The following is a 20,150-nucleotide window of genomic DNA, read 5'->3' on the forward strand; positions in this document are numbered from 1 at the left end:
AAGTCTGAACGCTAAACCACTAACACTTCATGTTACCAAGCAATCACAAATGTAAATGCGAGTGCCTTGTTTTTGTGCAAGACACTATGCTTTTAAAAAAGTTTGTGCCTGTATTTCTGACTGCTGCCATCATGTATGACTTTACAGAATGCCTGTGGCTAAGAGACAGCCAAAAACACAATATGTAGGAAACTTACGACCTCTGACAAAAGAAGACCAAAAGTATGCACTATCGCGCCATGTTATCATACAGCCATGAAGACGAATTGTAATGCATCACGTTCATAATAAATGCCAAGTCTTTCAAGTAAGGATCGTATGTCCATCCTTTATTGCTCCTTATGAAAATAATTTTAGTGTTCATGCAGCTAGGACAGGCATAAAAACCGTTAACAAAAGAAAACTTGAAAAAGTCGGCGATGAACTCGCGTGCTACCGCCTTCATGCAAAACTCGCAGGTGTTGCTCCCTCGAGGACAAAGCCTAACTAGGAACCTGAAATAGGGACGTTACCAAACAGCCACTCAGCATTAGTAAAATCATACTAGCTTGTGGGTCTCGGAGCCTGGGTAGAATGCGGTATGTTGCCAAGCAATAACGGCGCGCCATAGAGGGTTAAATACTCCCGCTTAACATTAACAGGTACCCCTGAAAAACTTTATGAGAACTTCAGAAGCCCATGTAGAATTCCAGGAAAACTCTAAACAATAGTGACACTCTGCGTAAAGCTCAGTTTTCTCCGAGTAGCTCCTCTAATTGCATGCAGACAATGTGCACTGCATTCATCGAAAGCATATTCCTTGCGCACGCTTCTAAAGCAGGTGTCACTGCAGATTCTGATTGTACATGGCCTGCAGCTTGCAAGCAGCTGTAGATGCACACTGCCCACAGCGTCATCCATTGGCAAGCAGGTTAAGCAAGATGTGCGGTTAACAAGCCGTCCACTTAATTCCGGACACATTCCGGACACTTAATTTTGAAAAAGCAATTACTTCACTTATTCTAGACTTTCCAATGTGAGAGGATGATATGAGAATGAAAGTATGCACAGTCAAATCCATTGATATACAGTTAAACCTGGATATAACGAAATTGACAAATTCCCGAAAAACTCCGTTATAAAGAGGATTTTGTTAGATGCAGGTTCGGCACGAAAATTCGAAAAATAAACGTTTACCGTATTTACTCGATTCTAACGCGCCCTCAATTGTAACGCACACCCGTTTTCCGTTTTCGTCGAAGCACTCATCGTCGGAATGTCACACTAGGTATCGGATGCGTGGACGTGTGTCGTTTCGCACAAGCGCGAGGCATCGGAAACGAAGAGCGAGCGTCACGATGGCGTCGTAGCGTCGTATAGTGTTACAATAGAACCTCGCTGTTACGTTCCCGGGGGCTGCGTTTTCCCGGCTGTTACATGTCGTTTTCGACCGATCCCGACACAGCTCCCATACAACACAATGCATTGGTAACCCCGCTGTTGCGTCGCAACTATGGAACCATTCCCGCATCATACGTTGCGAACTGCCACCCCGCGCCGGCCCGAGCGGCCATTTTGACTTTTCATGTCGCTTGGCTTGGTGGCTTGACGATGGCATTGGCCGCCCAAAGTGCCGGGAGCGACAACTATGACGTATTTTCGGTTTCCACCAGCAAAAGTATGGCCCTTGAGATCCGTATTTGCTATATAAAGATGGTGTCCATGACGCGTTGTGGCCCTAAAATAGGTTTTGGCTCATAGATATTCCGTATATAAGGGTACGGCCACGCTAGCGGCAAAAAACGCGCGCGTCATGCAGCGAGCGGCACCGCGCGTCAGCGCCTTGCCGCGAGGCCACCGTGGCACGCGCGTCTCGCCGCGCGGCAGCGTGATAAGATCTCCCGCGCTCTTCAAACGCACGAGCAACACCGCGAGTGCTCGTTGTTTCATGCGAGAGACGACGATCGTCGATTGAAAAGCCGGCGCGGACCGGCGGCGTTCCGGTTGTGATGGCTCCGTGACGTCACCCTCGTCGCTCCTTGATTGGTTCTTCATCTCACGGCACGCGGCATTTGCCGCAGAACCCATTTCGCGCGGCACGCCGCAAGACCCCCAATTCCTGCCACTTTTGCCGCGTGCGGCATGACGCGTTGCTGCGCGTTTTTGCTGCGTGTTTTTGCCGCTAGCGTGGCCGTACCCTAAAGTCTAAGGGCGATAACGCAGTCGCCGCGCACCGTATGCTGTATGTGCGAGTGAAAACGTGCAAGGGGAGCCGACGACCGCGTCTAAATCTCTCGCGCGCAAGAAAAGCAGGGAGGAAGCGCGCCTTCTTCCGTTGCGCTTGAGGCACCGGCGAGGGAGCGAGGGGGAAGGGATAGCGGGGCGGCGCGCGGTCGCGCAGGCCGTATCTTGAAGGCGATCTGCGTTGGGGCAGAGTCTAGCAGTGTAGGTGCGTCGGCGGCTCGTAGCTTTCTGCGTGCTGTGTGTTCTCGGCGCTCAGTTTGCATTGAAGCGATAGACAATAGCACGAAGGTCACTTCACTCGCTTCTCCAGCGGCGCTTCCACACGCCGCCAGCGTTTGACAGCGCGCGCGCTCATCGAGTCTGATGTGCCACAGCGTGTACCAGTGCGTCGGCAACATCAGCTGGAAAAGGAGAGAGCGCCGGCTTGGCGGGCTAGGCCAGCTGCAGCAAGCGGCAGAATCAGATTTGAATGAAGGGAGGGGGAAAGGTCACGCCCACGGCGGCAAGATCGCCGGGTCGAGAGATGCAGGGCCGCCTCGCACACGCACGCACATGTGCGCTCGTTTCGCATTCCATCGCGGCGGAGAAGGTGCTTCCGGTTGCTGCTCGCGCAAAAATGACAAAATTTGGGGCGAAATCTCTAGGTGGTCGGAGGGGAAAATTCGTTATATCGAGGAGGTCTCCCGCTGCCACTTCGTTACGTAGAGGTCTCAAATACATGTTCTTCTATGGAGTAACGGCGGGGAATCGAAAAGCTTCGTTATATCCAGGAATTCGTTATATGGAGGTTCGTTATAAGCAGGTTTAACTGTATATATAACAAAAAAGAGCCTGCAAGTTTGATATAGCATGTAATTCAATAAGAAAGACTTATAAATCCTGACAACTAAAAACACATCAGTCTTCGTTTTTTAAAAATAGGAACTTGCTTTAAATTACTGGTAAAAATGATGATCAACTGTTAGGTGAACATTCTGACATTGTGAAATTACTATATGCTCATTAACCAGTGCTCATAGACCTGCACAGATTGTGCCAGCCAATGTTTATGGACACAAACTTTTTAGAGATGCTCTTGCTACCATTGAGTTTCCTACAAAAATCACTAGAGAGAACACTGGCGCTAGTGCTTATGGCAGCTGCAAGCATGATGGTTCAGCCAGCATGGGAATGATGGTTACTACATGGATCGGCTTAAACTTCGTCCTGCCGGCTTCATACAGTTTTGTGACCTTGCAAATATATTTTTTTAAAGAAAATACTGTATTAGAAATGCAACAATCGGCAGTGATTATGCATGTATGTACAGTAGTCATGTCACCTTTTATGCTTAGAAAAGCAATATATTTCTTGAAAATTTAGACCCATAAAGGCAGATGAAGCATAGTAAATGAAGCCACAAGAATCACAAAGAAACCATCATTCCCATAGTAGCTGAATGGTCACAGTGCCACAGTAATTTTAGTAAGAAACTCTACACTTCGCACGGCGTGGCTTGTCTTGGTGTCTGGCTGCAGCACTAAAGCACACAGCACACCATGGCAGAAGAAAAACAATTTTTTTTTCTTCCTTTTTTTCATTGCAGGCGAGGTAGTGGTGTGCAGAAATGTACCATGCAGACTTCCTGCTTTGCACACCATACAGTCTGGCACACAAAACTAAAAATAATCCTGTCTAAAATGCATGCACTGCAGTTAGAGCCATGAAAAGCTTACTGCAGCAATTTTGTCATGAAGACTTACTGCACATCAGTGTCTCAATATTAAATATTCACGTTCAGTACGATTCTAACTTCAATGTATCCAAAAGACTGGAAAACATAAGCTGCAAAATAATGCAACAACAAGACTCATAGGCAGTCTCTGTTCTAATTTCAAATGACGCCAAACTGAAATGAATATAATGCATGCTCCTTCATAATCAAGCTAGACAGCGGACAGTGTCAGCCAACTCACCATTATGTTACGGTGGACGAATCCCCGGCGCAGCCTAGCTGGCCTAAGGTGTGGGTACTCTTCCGTGCTGGTTACACGTATGTTCCAGACCTTCTTCCAGGCATCGTATAAGGGCTCATGAACAGGGTACACACCGGAATGATGAGGTGCTACTGAATAGCCAGAGTCTGTCTGGATACGGTGCTTCTGTCAACAACATAGGGAAGCGGTACTTTATTCGACATTATTTCAAACTGCAGCACACTGCACAGTCATAAATTATAATCTTAAAAGCATGCCTTCATGCAAGAATTAGGATCTATGCACAAGCAATTACGTTTTCCATATAAAACCTTAGCAATGGATAAGCACCACCATTTTACCTTGGCAAACTCTCGATTGAGCCTCATTTCAGTCTCTAGTAGCGTCACATTGTCATAAAGATGAGGCTGGCTATGGCTCCACATGTGACAAAACCACCAGAATTCATGGGCATGAGCTAGGGTAAAAGTAGAACAATCAACGTTACAAATCAGTCCTGCTTGAAATAAAGGGACTCAATGTCAACAAAGGGAACCTGCAACTCACAGAGTAGCATGTCATCTCCTTTATTTTCCTCGTGTGAACCACGGTGGTAAAATTTGCCAGAAAAGCCAAGATTGAAGCGGAAGCCATGAATTAATTTCCGGAACTGTTGCTGTGCATCCAGCAGTGCCTAAGAGATTTTCAAACATGTTAAACACTGTGCAGAGACAAGCAAGTTGCAAAGAACTACAGAAGCAAGAAAAGCAGCCAGACATGCGAACCTTGAATTGGTAAAATTATTAAGATCAAAGCTAGAAAACTACCGAAATTTCGATACTGAAATAGTAAACAGCTGAAACATACCAAAATCTGCTTTAATACTGGTAATGTCTCCCTTCATTCTTTTTTTAGCAAAAAAAAAAAAAAATACAAAAAAAAACTGCTATTTCGTTTTTTCAAAAAATGCCATGAACAGGTTAAAATTCTAACTCTGGAATGGCCTACTAAAGAGAAATAGAAATGATATTTCATCAAGTTTTTTCACTGCTGGCAACAACATTGGACCAATTCTTGTGTTTCTTTGTATTGAAATGCAACAAGATGTTATGTCAACTAGTGTAAAAAACCTTTCAAATCACAGTGGTCCACACTACAAAACATGTATACCTCTGTCCCCTTCAGGACTTCACATTCCACAAGATTTGCACAGAGCAACAAAGAATAAACACTTGAAATTACTTTTCCGACATCCTGTCACTGAAACATAGCAACAACGCACAAGGTGTACTCGGAAAAACAACGATCAGGGAAACAAAGTTACATTCTATGTTAACTAACATAGAAATAAATGTGCTACAAGTTACATTCTATGTTAACCAACATAGAAACAAATGTGCTACAATTGGCAACCATGAGGTTAATTATACTATATTCAAATAGGCTGTATCTTAAATTGGATGCAAGTGAAGAAAGACAAAATGACCGGTGTCATATATAGCAATTATAAACAAGTGCTAAAAATCTGGAATTTAATAATAAAATCATAAAGCTTGGCAGGTATGTGTGCAGAGAAAGTACTTTTTTTTTTTTTTTAACAGGAACACTGATATCCTGCTATCTATTACCACTACGTTTCATTTCAACCCATCCTGCATGACCTGAACCTGCCTTTACTGGCAAGATACCTAATCCCATTCTCTGCTGCCCTCAGCTGTTCCCCTTGCTCTTCACACCCATTCTGTTGCTCTCATAGACAGCCAGTAACCCATTCTTTCCATCACATGACCTGCCCACATCCACAGCTTCCACTTACTCTTAACTACAATATCTATTCCCATTTAGTCTTTAATCCATGCACAGGACAGGGAGATCTCCAGGAGATGTTGCTGTCCTGCAGTATAATTGGGCTGATATTTGTGCTTCAGCCACCAAGTACAGGGAGTCCCTGATGAAAGCAAAACAAGGAACATGCAGCTCATGCTCCATTACTACGTTTTACTGGCACCAACTGTCTAAATAGCCATAAGACACGGATTGTAGTAGTGTCCCCTGTCAAGATATGACCAGTCAATGATAGCATTAGGGTGCCTAATCTTTAGTGAATTTGCCAGTGCTTCTGTTAGCCAAAGAAAAAAATATACTTCTAAATCTAAATTGAAGCACTACCACATCATCAAGCAATAATGTCAGCCTGGAGCTCTTTGATGGCAAAATAATTGACAACTAGGTAATGCTAAAAACAGAAAAGAGGAATTAACCTGCACATCATGGGTCATCATGCGACTGCCCCGTTCAGCCACGAAGATGTCATCGATGTCTATGAGAAGGTAGCGCTGCAGGGGCAGACTCAGCTTGCCATGTGAGAGAAAGGAAATTGAATCCAAGAATAGCAATTTGTGCAACCAGAAGCCAAAGCCATTTCCAAAAATAACCCTCTGGATGCCATCGAATCTCCCTATGTCCTGAAAAGCAAAGTGAAGAAAAAATGTAAGCACTTGATGAAACATATTTCAAGGCATTTGTTCCCAACGTGTTACAAGGAAACTTTAAAAACAATGAGAGCTATTTTTAGGATGTCTACCAATACTAGAAGTAAAAGTAGTGCAAAGATATTAAACATTAAATAAACTTCTAAGAAGTGCACTTTGAAGACAACATTATTTTGCACAATGCATGATCTGAATGCTGAAATGCAAGTTGGATACCCCAACCAGTTCATTCGCTTCATTTATTGCACACTAAGGACATAATGACATCACAGAGATCATAGTTAATATGAATTCTAGTACAGTGTAGACTGCATATAACGTAAGTCGCCGGAGTCGCGAATATCTGCACTATAAGCGGTACCGCACTATAACCAAAACAACTGTTTTATTCTGATAATGGACACTCTAGGTGCATTTCTGCCGTCGCTGTTACCGTGCTCTAGGTTCCGTATTCGCTTACTAAATAAATTAAAAAGCACGGTATCACGTGCACACAAGCAAACATGAACACATCTCGCTCATTGGCCGTGGAAACGAACTGTCAAAACGCTCAACTGACGAAGCGCGGCGAGCGAATTGACCTTCGTGCTATCATGCCTCTCGCTTCAATGCGACCTATAAGCGGCGAAAACACGGCGCGCGGCAGACTTTCCCCGTCGCAGATTGCTTTCAAGATAGGACCAAAGCAATCGTAACGCCGAAGTGAATTGTCGCAGATTACGTCCTCCTTCGGTCCACTGAAACCGTTCCGCATTGCTTTGCTGGCAAAAATCCTCTCCTTTCTGTTTGCGCCAGTACCGAACGCAAGTTTTGGATTCTCCGAACGCCCGCGATGCGGCCCGATTTCCGTCGTCTCCGCACACATGATCACTTTTCTTTTAAATGCGGCATCATGATGAACTTGGTACTTTATGCTGATAGAGCAGACGCAGAGAACGTGAAGACAGACTGGTAGACTATTGCCTAAGCACGTGTACTGCAGCACACGGAGGAAGCTACGGTAGCTAGGCTCGAGAGTAGCTAGGCTCGACGCGCGTGCGAGGTGGCCATTTTAAATGCCGACGGCTATATGGTAACACAGATTTAGGGTCGTACTCGACTCTAACACGCACGCAATTTTTGGACCTGCTTTATCGGAAAAAAGTGTGCATTGGATTCGAGTAAATAAGGTATTTGTGGCTTGAGGGGAGCGTTTGCAGTCTAGGTTGACTGCCGAACTTCCAGGCAGTCGCACTGTAACTGGTATTTCGTGTCCTGCAACTTCACTATAAGCGATACACGTATACATAGAGTGCTATGGGAAAATTAACGGGAGTCTGAAAAAGACCGTATTATATCCAGTCCTGCACTATAAGCGGTTACATTATAAGTGGTCTATACTGTATACAGTCCTCATGTTAAAATAAATGCCTCGTCTTCTACATGTGACATATGTTGGGAAAATGTCACAGCAGTCGTGGCACAATAATCTCATTGGGATACATTCCTTCTTAGAATAAAAAAGAAAGCAATGATCTGCACACATTAAGCAGAACCCAAATGCAACTATTGAAGCAGTGTCCTTTTTTGCCATTGCCAACAATATTCACCACGAGATCAACTACAGGTGCCAGCACCATCGCCGCGTTAGTATGGATAAGGCGGTCAACAGCATACATTGAATTGTACACGGAAGTGTACCACTGTGAACTGTTTGGCCCAATATTCTTGTAATGAAAAGCGCTGACTGTACTGAACTGATCTTATATTGCCGCCTAATTGCACATTACTGCACGAAATGCCCAGAATGTTCCTATTTACTCGAAAGAAGCGTAAACTGTCATTCAGCCGTGGACTGGCACTTAGCCACACAGTCTCGTTTTCAGCACTTTCTTGTGGATTTTTGTGTTTCGCCTATTCTGTTAATATTGCTGTGCAAATAAATTATTACTTCATTCTCTGTGAATCTTGCACTGGTTTCAAAAAGTCTGTATTCCTGTACAATGAAGTTAAAGTAGCAAGTTAATGGGCACTCTACATCAATTGCACGCGTACATCTCAGTTTCTTTTTTTCTTTTTGTTCGCTGTGAAATGGTAACAGTTAATGAGTTCAATGAGACAAGCTAGGCCACTGTGAGTGACAGTACACTAGTAGGATAATCAGGTTCCTTCCAACAAGATTGTTTTTATAGTCCTTGCATGCTTACACACATGACAGCGATACGACAAAGTTGTAAATATTTGAGGAGCTAATATAATTATATAATTATATAATTAAGTCAAGCTAGCAACGTCACAGTGAAGAGCGAAAAGAAATTATAACAGCCACCTTTCAACTCAGTTTTATGATGACCTGCATTTAGAAACGGCCATTTCATACATGATCCTCATATAATGCCCTATATGCAGCAGCGAACCACAGTACAAAAGCCCACAATTTTATTTGCGAGACAGAATTAATTCACCGCAGTGGCATCAGAACCACATATTAACCCTTTGAGAGAGCCAATGCCATAAATATACGGCACTGCAAACAAGTCCCAAATGGTCGATGTCGTAAATTTACGGCGCCGTCTATATGTTTGAAAAATGCGCCAATTTTTCAACCCTTTGTTGCCCAATAAGTGCTGCCACCCTGTGTGGATACAAGCAATTCTTTTTTGCTCTGTAGTCTCTTGGGTTTCATTCCACGGCTTCTTTACGCGAGCGTTTCAGGGACGGCTAGCGCAACCGTGCATGCAATTGCACGTAGCAGTTAGTTTTGGTTTTGTCTTGCGGGCTGTTTCCGTTCGTTGCATTTATAAAAACTGATGTCTATCTGGTTGCTAATCTCAAAGGGTCACCGTTAGATGCTTGCTCATCAGTGCGATTACATCTGGTCATAGGCAGGCACTGGTATATAAAAATGATGCCACCGTACACAAGTGATGCTGCCATGCCTGCATTTCTTTTCTTGAGAGTCGGCTGGCAAAAACTGATTGCTCATCATTGGTGATGGAATGAAAGGTTACTGCAAGTCTCTGACTCGCTTGTTTTTTTTTATGGGTGTACAACCATAGATTTCTCTTGCATGCGCTCACATACACAATTCGATTATGCTATAGGCGTGCGAGCTAGTTGCTCTGCTGTGAGTCAAGCGGCGATTCCTTCGATGTGAACAACTAGTCTACTACCTAAGTGCTGAATCAGAATATCTCCTTGATACAGTGGAACCTCGCTGATACGATTCTGCATAATACGTTTTTCACGATGATACATTTTTTTTTCTTTTCCCGATAACACGATTTGGTTCGATAATACGTTGGATGATACACTTTATTTTCTGGTTCCTGTAAACATTGTATCAACGAGGTTCCACTGTATATCTATTTCACTGTATCTATGTTTTTATTCTTATTACAAGTATTTATGGAAGCCCATCTGTATTCATGAATAAACAATGCATGTGTACCTATTTTTTTTTTTTTACTTTATGGTCACTCTAAAAAAAATTGCGGTAAATGTTTTTTCAAATAGGTCAGTCTGAACATTTTAAATCTGCAATAAAAGAATTCGACTCTGGGTTGTTGCATTTGGCGAAAAAAATCGACCCTCAAAGGGTTAATTGACCCCTTCTGGTTGCGTAACCCCTATGCGAGGGTCATGGAATTACTGCAAATATTATAATGCTGTTATCATATTATAAAGTGTATGATGCGAAATGATATGAGTGCATGCTTGCGATTCTTTTTTCTACTACTGAGTGATGTTACGCCACCCCGTTCATGTTTCGTGGTATCACAGAGATTGCGGAGTGATCAACACATTGTGACAAATCATTGAAATGCGGCATTCGCGTCTCGCTGCTACCACTTCTTTGTTTAAAACGAGGTAAAACGCTTTTTTTTATGTACTTGAAACACGAAGTGGTAATAAAATTTATATGATTATGGCGAGCAGAGGGCGCGACAATCATACATTGCGCGCTGGACACAGGCAGTCACTGATCCCACTACAACACAAAGATGGCAGCACAAGCCTAAATGATATTGCACATTGTAAAAAAATGCAGAGCAGCAGTTGTCACTTTGCTACAACCACGAAAGAAATGGTCTTTAAAGATATTCACGCCGTACACCCGGCCACAATAGTTTACAAACCATTGGATCTCGGATAACGTTCAATTCCCGAGCAGCATGTAACAGTAGCCAGTAAAACTGTATACGACTATGTTAGCATATTCAATTCGAGGCCCGAAATGCTAATACCAGGCTGCGTTGTGAGGCTACGGAGATATTCAGCTTCTTCTCAGATTACATGGTCCGTAATATTTTGTGGCCGGGTGTACATGCACATGAACACATATAAACATGGAGTGCCCAGCAGATTATATATGCCCGTGTGCTTGCGTTGTAGTGCACGTTAAAGAACCCCAGGTGGCCAAAATTAATCCGGAGCCCTCCACTACGGCGTGCCTCATAATCAGAACTGGTTTTGGCACGTAAAACCCCAGAAAGAAGAAGAAGAAGCAGATGATACACGTCGCAATCCACACTATCCATGGTTCAGCCAGTGCCCACCAGGCGGCGACTTTGCTCGACCTCACGGCCAATAGTGGCTGAGATGCATTTCCATAGATAACCTTTCAGCTTTAACGGCTCTTCACTTTTTTTTACTGGGCTTGTATCATATTTTTATTTTATTTACCAGAGTACCCACAGTGACTTCAATAGGCATTACAGTGGGGGGGGGGATTACTGTCTTTAAATTTTACTGTACACATTACTGGATTACTGTACACCATTAAGGTATGGTGAATGCATGTCATCCAAGAATGGAATATGAAAACATCTGCATTAGGTGTACCCATGAGCAAAGCAGCTCCTGTGACAGACAAGACAGAAAAAAAAAGTAGTGAATCATATTTTAAATGTTGATCCCAACTAAACAGAAACACCAGTTATTACTGACGGCACTGCCAAATACTGACTTCAGTGAACAAAAGACCAAAAACGACTGAACAAAGTGTCTAGACTACAAGTAAAAAAGATACAACAATAGACCTTTGGTTTGCACAGTAGAACTGTTTTATTAGTTACCAGAGTGTATGAATGTACAGTTGCATTTAATATGAGCTGAAACATGGTGCCCATAGTCAAAAGGGCTCCAAAACTGCACGGCGATGCTGGCATTTGAAAAATCGAATAAATAAATACTGTTCCAACTACTAGTATCTTTTAAACCAATTTTTCGTATATCAGCACTGCCATGCAGTTTTGGAGCCCCTTTTACCATGGGCACCGTGTTGACACTCATATTAAATGCAACTGTACATATTTTCTGCAACCCTGACGCGTAGGATAATTGAGCTTGTGCTGTATAGTAACAAAGAGAATTGCATATAATGAACTGCGATATTATTTTTGTCCCTTAGTAAAGGCACATTTCTTCAGAGGTACTGACTAACTACAAAAAACAACAAAAATATTATAAACAAGTACGGCCACCTTTGCTGCCTTTGTGCAAATAGTAATTACCATGTCATTAGGGCATTTTCATAGGACAAAAATAGCAAAAAAAAAACAATTACCTGTACAACAGTGGTATGTGGCCCATTGCCATCAGCAATATCATCATGCTGTGACCTGGCCTGTGCCAAGGGAACAAAAGTAGAATGGTTGGGCTGAAACACCGTCCAATCTTCACCAGGTAAGTTGCCAGAAAATGTTTCTCCAGCCCGAGCAATTCTCAAAATTGATGACAAAGGGTTCAGCTGGTAGTCTTTCAGGGCCATGTTTGTGTGCATGTACAAAGGAAGACCTGTTCAAAAGAGAGGAGGAAGATGACACCAATTACATGTGATAAGTATGCAATGCAAAGCATATGAAGTATTCTTTAATCACTAAATCTACAAGTAAAGCTAAAGAGACAATTAAAAAAAGATAAATGTGGTATCGCAAAGGCTACCACACCAGCATTCCACCTGCTGACTTGAATAAGTGCCATCTTGCAGCTAGGATATCGCTATGCAAACTAGAATGCGGAGCATGGTGGGTATCCCTGAGCAGGGATTTGACGTAGTGCCCTCAAGCTTAGCAATGCAACGCCATAGCCACTACGGCAGGTCAGCCTAGTAGCTTTTTGGTATCTTCTGTATATTATTCATCCCATCAGATATCTCCAATCAAATGGGCTCAAACATTAACTGCTAATTTCTAATGTGCAGACCTATTATTTCCTAGTCTCCATAAGTGAGACAAGTGATGAGCCTACCACTTACATTACAGTCCAGCAACAGACATTCACTTTTAAATGAAAAACGAATATTAATTCACATAAGGCATGCTTTGGCATCTGCAAATTTATGAAAATATGTTGACAAAAATGTACAATATTATCAATATCACGCACATGAACAGGATGGCATGGTGAAGAAAGTATAACTGGTAGTACTATGTACAGTTCATTCCAAAAAGTCTAGTTTGGTCCCAACATGACCGGAGCGAGTGCATGTAAGGCTTTGAGACAGCACTTAAGTTGCCAGCACAGGCCTGGCTTGACACTCAGTAACAATAAAAATGTCAAGGGCCTCTATACTAAATAAGCGAACAAGTTTAGGCAACAGCAGTACCACCGCAAAATCTAAATTACATTCTGGTCACTGCCGCAAAGGAATACGCTTTTATGCAACACACAGCACATTTATGAGACATTTGGGCATGACAGGCTTGATTTCATCACAAAGCAATTTTTGTGACCACGAAAGACAGAAAGAGTGCAATAGACTATCAAAAGAAGTAGAAGATGGGGTTTGGCAACATCTTGGCATGAACAGCAAATTAGGAAACACAAAGGAAGAACTTTTGAGCAAACACAAGAAGCAAGAAAATTACACATTGGGAATAAAATGGGCACTCAGAACACACCAGGAATGAAATCATTCTATTACTGATGCAGCTACAAGGTGCCGGATATATTGCACGTCTCATTACTCAACAAACCCTGCCAGTGATTGTTTTTGACTAATACAGCGGATCAAAAGTAAATGCTCCTGATAAAGTTGGCGGCTTTCACCGAGAGCTTATCAAACCAAAAATCATACCAATCCCATACACATTGGGAATCTGTGTCAGCAAAGCTTAAGTAAGCTGTCAAGATGAAACAACGCAACACACAGAGATGTAGCGTAGTCCTTGCCCACGTCATCTTGCCCAGCAAATTTCTGCTGTGAATGTGAATGAATGTGACCTGTAACTTTCCTCGACTACAGTAAAAGACCTTACAGACATGGAGAAACGTGACACAGCACCACTACCGACCCCAGCACCTAAACCTGTAAGACACTACAAAAGAAGCTTCACTAAACATGGCCTCCCTACTGCAACCAAAGTTTTGTCCCACTGAAACTGTGAAATTGGAGTTCAGCAAATATGGTTGTGGGTAGGGTAAATGATGGCGTGGCTGCATACCTTCTTTATAAGGCATAAAATTTTTATCTTGATTGCCAGCTAGCAGTGTGCCGACTAACTGGTTGAGTGTTGGCTATAGCGACACCACCCCCCCCCCCCCTCTAATGGGCCTATTTAGCCAGAAACCAAGTGTCATTGAACCACGGACCCACCAGCCTTCCTATTAAACACTGGAGAAGTAGGAAAAGCTTCAATTCCAGGGGATGTGAAGTCAGTCACTAGCACAAACTTAGTGGCAACACCAAGATAAATGCCCCGTCTTGTGGGAATTCCAACATATACTGGGAATACTGGGAATTCACATATTACAAGCAGTTATTTAGGACATTATAAAATATACAAGCATTTATGTAGCGCTTGATTACACTAAATCTATGTATCTGCTATATAGCCGATGTCGAAGCATGGAACCACTACTACAGTTAAACCTGCTTATAACGAACCTCCATATAACGAATTCCTGGATATAACGAAGTTTTTCTATTCCCCTCCATTACTCCATAGAAGCACATGTATTTGCGACCTCTACGTAACGAAGTGGCAGCGGGAGATCCCCTCGATATAACGAATTTTCCCCTCCGACAACCTAGAGATTTCGCCGCAATTTTTGTCACTTTTGCGCGAGGAGCAACCGGAAACACCTTCTCCGCCGCGACGGAATGCAATGCGAAGCGAACGCATGTGTGCGTGCGTGCATGTGCGAGGCGGGCCTGCATCCCTTGACCCGGCGATCTTGCCGCCGCGGGCGTGACCTTTCCCCCTCCCTTCATTCATTCAAACCAGATCCTGCCGCTTGCTGCAGCTGGCCTAGCCCGCCAAGCCGGCACTCTCTCCTTTTCCAGTTGATGTTCCCGACGCGCTGGTACACGCTGTGACACATCACACTCGATGAGCGCAGACACGCGCTGTCAAACGCTGGCGGCGTGTGGAAGCGCCAATGGAGAAGCGAGCGAAGTGACCTTCGTGCTGTTGTCTATCGCTTCAACGCAAACTGAGCGCCGAGAACACGCAGCACGCACAAAGCTACGAGCCGCCGACGCACCTACGCTAGACTCTGCCCCAACGCAGATCGCTTTTAAGATACGGCCCGCGCGCCGCCGCCCTGCTATCCCTCCCCCCTCGCTCCCTCGCCGGTGCCTCGAGTGCAACGGAAGAAGGCGCGCTTCCTCCCTGCTTTTCTTGCGCGCGCGAGATTTAGACACGGTCGTCGGCTCCCCTCGCACATTTTTACTCGCACATACAGCATACGGCGCGCGGCGACTGCGTTATCGCCCTTGGAGTTTATACGGGATATCTATCAGCCAAAACCAATTTTAGGGCCACAACGCGTCATAGACACCATCTTTATATAGCAAATACGGATCTCAAGGGCCATAGTTTTGCTGGCGGAAACCGAAAATACGTCATAGTTGTCGCCCCCGGCACTTTGGGCGGCCAATGCCGTCGTCAAGCCACCAAGCCAAGGGACATGAAAAGTCAAAATGGCCGCTCGGGCCGGCGCGGGGTGGCAGTTCGCAACGTATGATGCGGGAACGGTCCCACAGTTGCAACGCAACAGCGGGGTTACCAATGCATTGGGTTCTATGGGAGCTGTGCCGGGACCGGCCGAAAACGAACAGCCGGGAAAACGCAGCCCCCAGAAACTTAACAGCGGGGTTCTACTGTAACACTATACGACGCGTCGACGCCATCGTGACGCTCGCTCTTCGTTTCCGATGCATCGCGCTTGTGCGCGTCCACGCATCCGGTACCTGGTGTGACATTCCAAGGATGAGTGCTTCGACGAAAACGGAAAACGGGTGCGCGTTACAATTGAGGGCGCGTTAAAATCGAGTTAACACGGTAAGCGTTTCCTTTTCGAATTTTCGTGCCGAACCTGCATATAACGAAATCCTCTTTATAACAAAGTTTTTCGGGAATTTGTCAATTTCGTTATATCCAGGTCTAACTGTATATTCTTTGCGTATTATGCAGTTCATGCAGAGCACATGGCAGTGACTTGGCACACATCGTAGCTTTGGTGAAGTATAGACCCTTTTCATGGCGATCTCGTGGGCATCGCCATATTTAATCCTGTGGTGACGCGTCCATTGATTGCCTCAGCTGCCTCCGTTGCCTCCGTGCTTAAATGGATGCGCATGACGCTCGGTGCAGAACCGATATCGTAGACGGGGACTGGGTGGACGACACGAAGCTTTGGCTACAGCTTCAGAGGACATGTAAACACTTTCGGAGCTATTTACGCCTTGTCCAAACGGCGCGAGCGGCATATACGGTGATTGTACTGAAAGCAGGTCTAGAAATGTATTCCAAGCCATCCAAAATTTCCGCTCATGAATTAAATCGGGATGAGTGTGTTTTACCGTCCATGTTTTATTTAGCAAACACTCTGAAGCAGTTGCTTGTCATGTTTCTGGCGCAGTAATGTTCCTCAGTGTGGTGTGCTTTCCGATTGTTCATTTTCTGCCTAATAATTGTGTGCTCAGTAGAGATAGATTTGTTCATGCTGCACACAAGAGGGGGAGGAGGAGGAGGGGGGTGGGGCTTGGAACGTAGATATTTCTGTACTTAATAGCTTTTAGCAAAGGCATATTATCAATAGTCAATTGCTTACTCTGTGGACCATCGCAAAACGTTCAGGTTCGAACATTTGTGTGCTGTCGGTGTAGTCATTACCCATGCTTCGGCACATTGAGCACCCATTCAGTTATTCTTGATACGTTGGCAATAGAGGGGCCGTAAGTTTGCATGGAAGTTGGGGTGGATGTCTGTAGATAAAATGCCAGAAACTTACTATGCTGGGAAGTGGTGCTACTCGATCCCTTTGTCACTGTGTAACATAACAAGCAGTACTCACTCTTGCCGACATTCCCGGGGTTGAAATCCCCCCTTCCTTCTTTTTTTTTTTGAGGTTAGCAATACTACACTGGTGGATGAGTGAACTTTTTTTTATCCTCGAAAAAGCCGCACATCACGAAGGGCCGGCGACACAGGCTATCGTGGTGTAGCAGCATTCAGTGAACTTGGCTACACAGATTCATTCCATTCCTTAATATACCAGTCACTATTTTTGCAGCCAACTATAGCACACATCTTCCCTATACTGCTCCACATTTTGCAGCATGAATGCAGTGCATTAGCAAACACTAGTTGAACTTCCAACAGCTGATTGCACAGAAGCAGGGAAGAAGTGGTAATGGTTGTGTATTCGTGTGCTTTCGCTGAAGCAACGTACCGCGTGCTTTCGTGTGCTTTCGCTGAAGTACCGACAGGTACTACTACACGTCACCACTGCTTGCCGAAGAACTACGTTAGAAAAATGTGCTCCTCACAGGCAGAGTCATGCCTAGCAGGAAGAATACGCCACAAAAACTAAAGAAAAATTATTAACAAAGGTGAATTGGCTGCGTATCGACATGATGAGTCATACATGGCTCTGGCTTGGCGAGATAGGCGGCAGGCGACAGTACTAAATTCTGCTCATATCCCACTGATGCAAGAGGTCACAGGAAAGCAATCTCTCAGCAAAACTGACATTGTAGAAACCTGTTGTCATCTGCAACTATACAGTGAACATGGGGGCTGTGGACAGGCATGACCACAACTGTGCAAGCTATGCATTTGCACGTAAATCAGTGAAATGGTGGAGGAAGCTGTTCGTCTTCCTGATTGAGGCTTCTGTTGTAAACAGCTACCTTTTGATGAAAATGCAGTTGTATGCTGAACGCATCAAGGAACCAAGACACCTCTCCTACCAACGAAAGCTTATTGAATAGCATTGTTGGTAACATGCGGTCAAAACCAAAGAGGTGCCTGTCTGCAAATTCCCAAGGGGATGAGTGCTTGGATATGGCAAGCCACAGTTCATATATAAGAATCCGAATAGCAACAGCAAGGACTGCACTGTGTGCAGAGATTGAAAGAAGAAAGGCAGTAGGAAGGAGACTGTTTTATAATGCAAGACATGCAGTGCAAATCCTGGCTTCCCCCTTAGCGTTACCATACTGTGCTGAAGTACTGCTGACAGCCAAGGGTATTGAGAAATCTTTCTCAAATAAATCCCGTAACATGTGTTTATACCCGAGCATTTTTTCTGCATGGGCCCAAAATGCGCAGATTGGCTTCTGACTGGAACTACCACAAATTGGGTAAAGGCTTATGACCACAAAGGGTTAATACTGCCTCTACTTTGCCAAGCTACGAAGTCTGTTTTCATACACACTACTGTTGCAAACATTATACATATTCATAAGATTATTATTGGTTTCAGTATTCCTTATGTATTTCTTGGAGCATATATATGTGCTCCCCACTACTTCAACTACACATAAAAACTACATATAAGTTCGCTAAAAACACAGAAGTGTCTAACAAAAAGAGGACAACACTGATTCCAAACCACATTCAAAGAATCAAAGCACATGAAAAAACCTTTTTCTAACCAACAGTTCACACCGACTCAGAGTATTAGTGCTGTGTTTTGATGCTGTAATAGTCAAATAAGCCTCTTAAAGGGGCCCTGAACCACTTTTTATTCAAGTCGAGAGATGCACTTGAAATTAAAATAGGCTATTTCAGAAATACTTTGCTATGAACAGTACTTCAATGCGTTCAGCAGAAGTGGAGTTATTGGCAAATCAAACAGCCCCTTCGCGGTGCTTCCGCTCCTTCTTCAATGACTTGCACTGCAAAAGCTAGGGTGGAGCGGGGCATGTGCACAACACTCCACCTACTGAACGTCACCGTGGTGCGCAGTTCGAATTTGATTTTGGATGTACAGGTAGACACCACTACTTGTTTTGGCGCCTACAACGCGGCAAACGTGGTTGTCGCCAGTGAGCCGCGGTGTGCTTAGCCAGCAGACTCGTCGTGGCACCCCACGGCGGCCTCGACATTTACACTACGTAGTAGACCGCAGCTATATGCAACTGTAGTGCGTATGCACAGCGTTTGCTTTGTGCACAACAGGGCTTGGAGTGCCCGCTTGCGCTCATATGCTTCAGTTTGGCCACGCTACGTCGTGCGGACCTACTTTGTCCTGCTGGTACCAGCTTGACAGACGGATAGCAGCCACATCCAATTTGCGCATTTTGAAACGCTATCAATAGCTCAATACGAAGTGAAGTCAGCCAAGGCATCTAACCAGGAGCGGCCAGGAGTGAGCTTGCGCTGGAAAGCGTGCATGTGGTCTGACCTCAAGCTTCGCGTAGTTCGAGACTAGATGAGTGTTCAGAACTAGTCAAAATTAGCAAGACTAGACTACTACAACTCCAATAAGCAAGGTGGCCAAAGTTTAATTCCTACGCGAGCGGCCACGGCTGAGCATGAGCAGACAATAGTCGGCTTCTTCCGGAAGTACGTAATTCTTATCGAAATTCAAAAGCATATTTTCCCTTGCTTCAGCCTGTTTATTAAACTGCATCAATAAATATACACGGTAGCAGTAGGAAGAAGCACACTGATTCAAACACCCTTCTTGATTGATGTCAGCTACTGGCCAATAGCAACCGCGTGTGGGAATCTACTATATTATGAAATAAAGCACCCAGAAAAGAGCGAGGAGCAGGCTTCTGTTGAAAAGAGCATTTGAGAAAAAGATGACTTAGCGTTCCGCTTGCAAGCTCCTCACACCGCGCATGATTACAAAATTTGGCTGAGATGTTCACAGCAGCATATGCTATCCACGGGCTGCGTTTCTTCACCAACCCCAAGGGGTGATTCACAACCCCTTTAAGAAAAAATAAAGGCAATAATCATGGTCTAGCTAGCAGAAAGTATATCTGACAGCGTTCACCATGACATGGCTCCGCAAAATTTCAGAAAGATTTGGATAATTAAGAAATTAGTTGCATCAGCAGTGATGAGAATTTTAAGCTCATTTTCCAAGTGGCTGCAGAAGTGCTATAAGCTTACAAAGCATACAATTAACAGTACAGCGGCCCATTCCAGAAAGCAGTAACACTATACCAAATTAAATTCAATACAGGAGAAAATTTGAAAGTGGTACCTCGAGGAAGGCAAAACACAAAAGCAAAAGCAAAATTTTAAGATGG

General features: G+C 44.2%; 1 protein-coding gene across 2 annotated transcripts in view; it reads right to left on the reverse strand.

Annotated features, from left to right (window-relative positions):
- Positions 1-20,150, reverse strand: part of LOC119436495 (bifunctional heparan sulfate N-deacetylase/N-sulfotransferase) — an 83,620-nt gene that overhangs the window by 50,073 nt on the left and 13,397 nt on the right. For both annotated transcript variants that reach the window (XM_037703355.2, XM_049658173.1), the window contains exons 4-8: positions 12,219-12,448; positions 6,440-6,643; positions 4,746-4,872; positions 4,541-4,656; positions 4,179-4,364 (exon numbers count right to left, since the gene is read on the reverse strand). In XM_037703355.2, the coding sequence (XP_037559283.1) occupies positions 4,179-4,364; positions 4,541-4,656; positions 4,746-4,872; positions 6,440-6,643; positions 12,219-12,448 (863 nt within the window). The remainder of the gene's footprint in view (positions 1-4,178; positions 4,365-4,540; positions 4,657-4,745; positions 4,873-6,439; positions 6,644-12,218; positions 12,449-20,150) is intronic.

The sequence above is a fragment of the Dermacentor silvarum genome, chromosome 1 (assembly GCF_013339745.2).
Source record: "Dermacentor silvarum isolate Dsil-2018 chromosome 1, BIME_Dsil_1.4, whole genome shotgun sequence".
NCBI lineage: Eukaryota > Metazoa > Arthropoda > Arachnida > Ixodida > Ixodidae > Dermacentor > Dermacentor silvarum.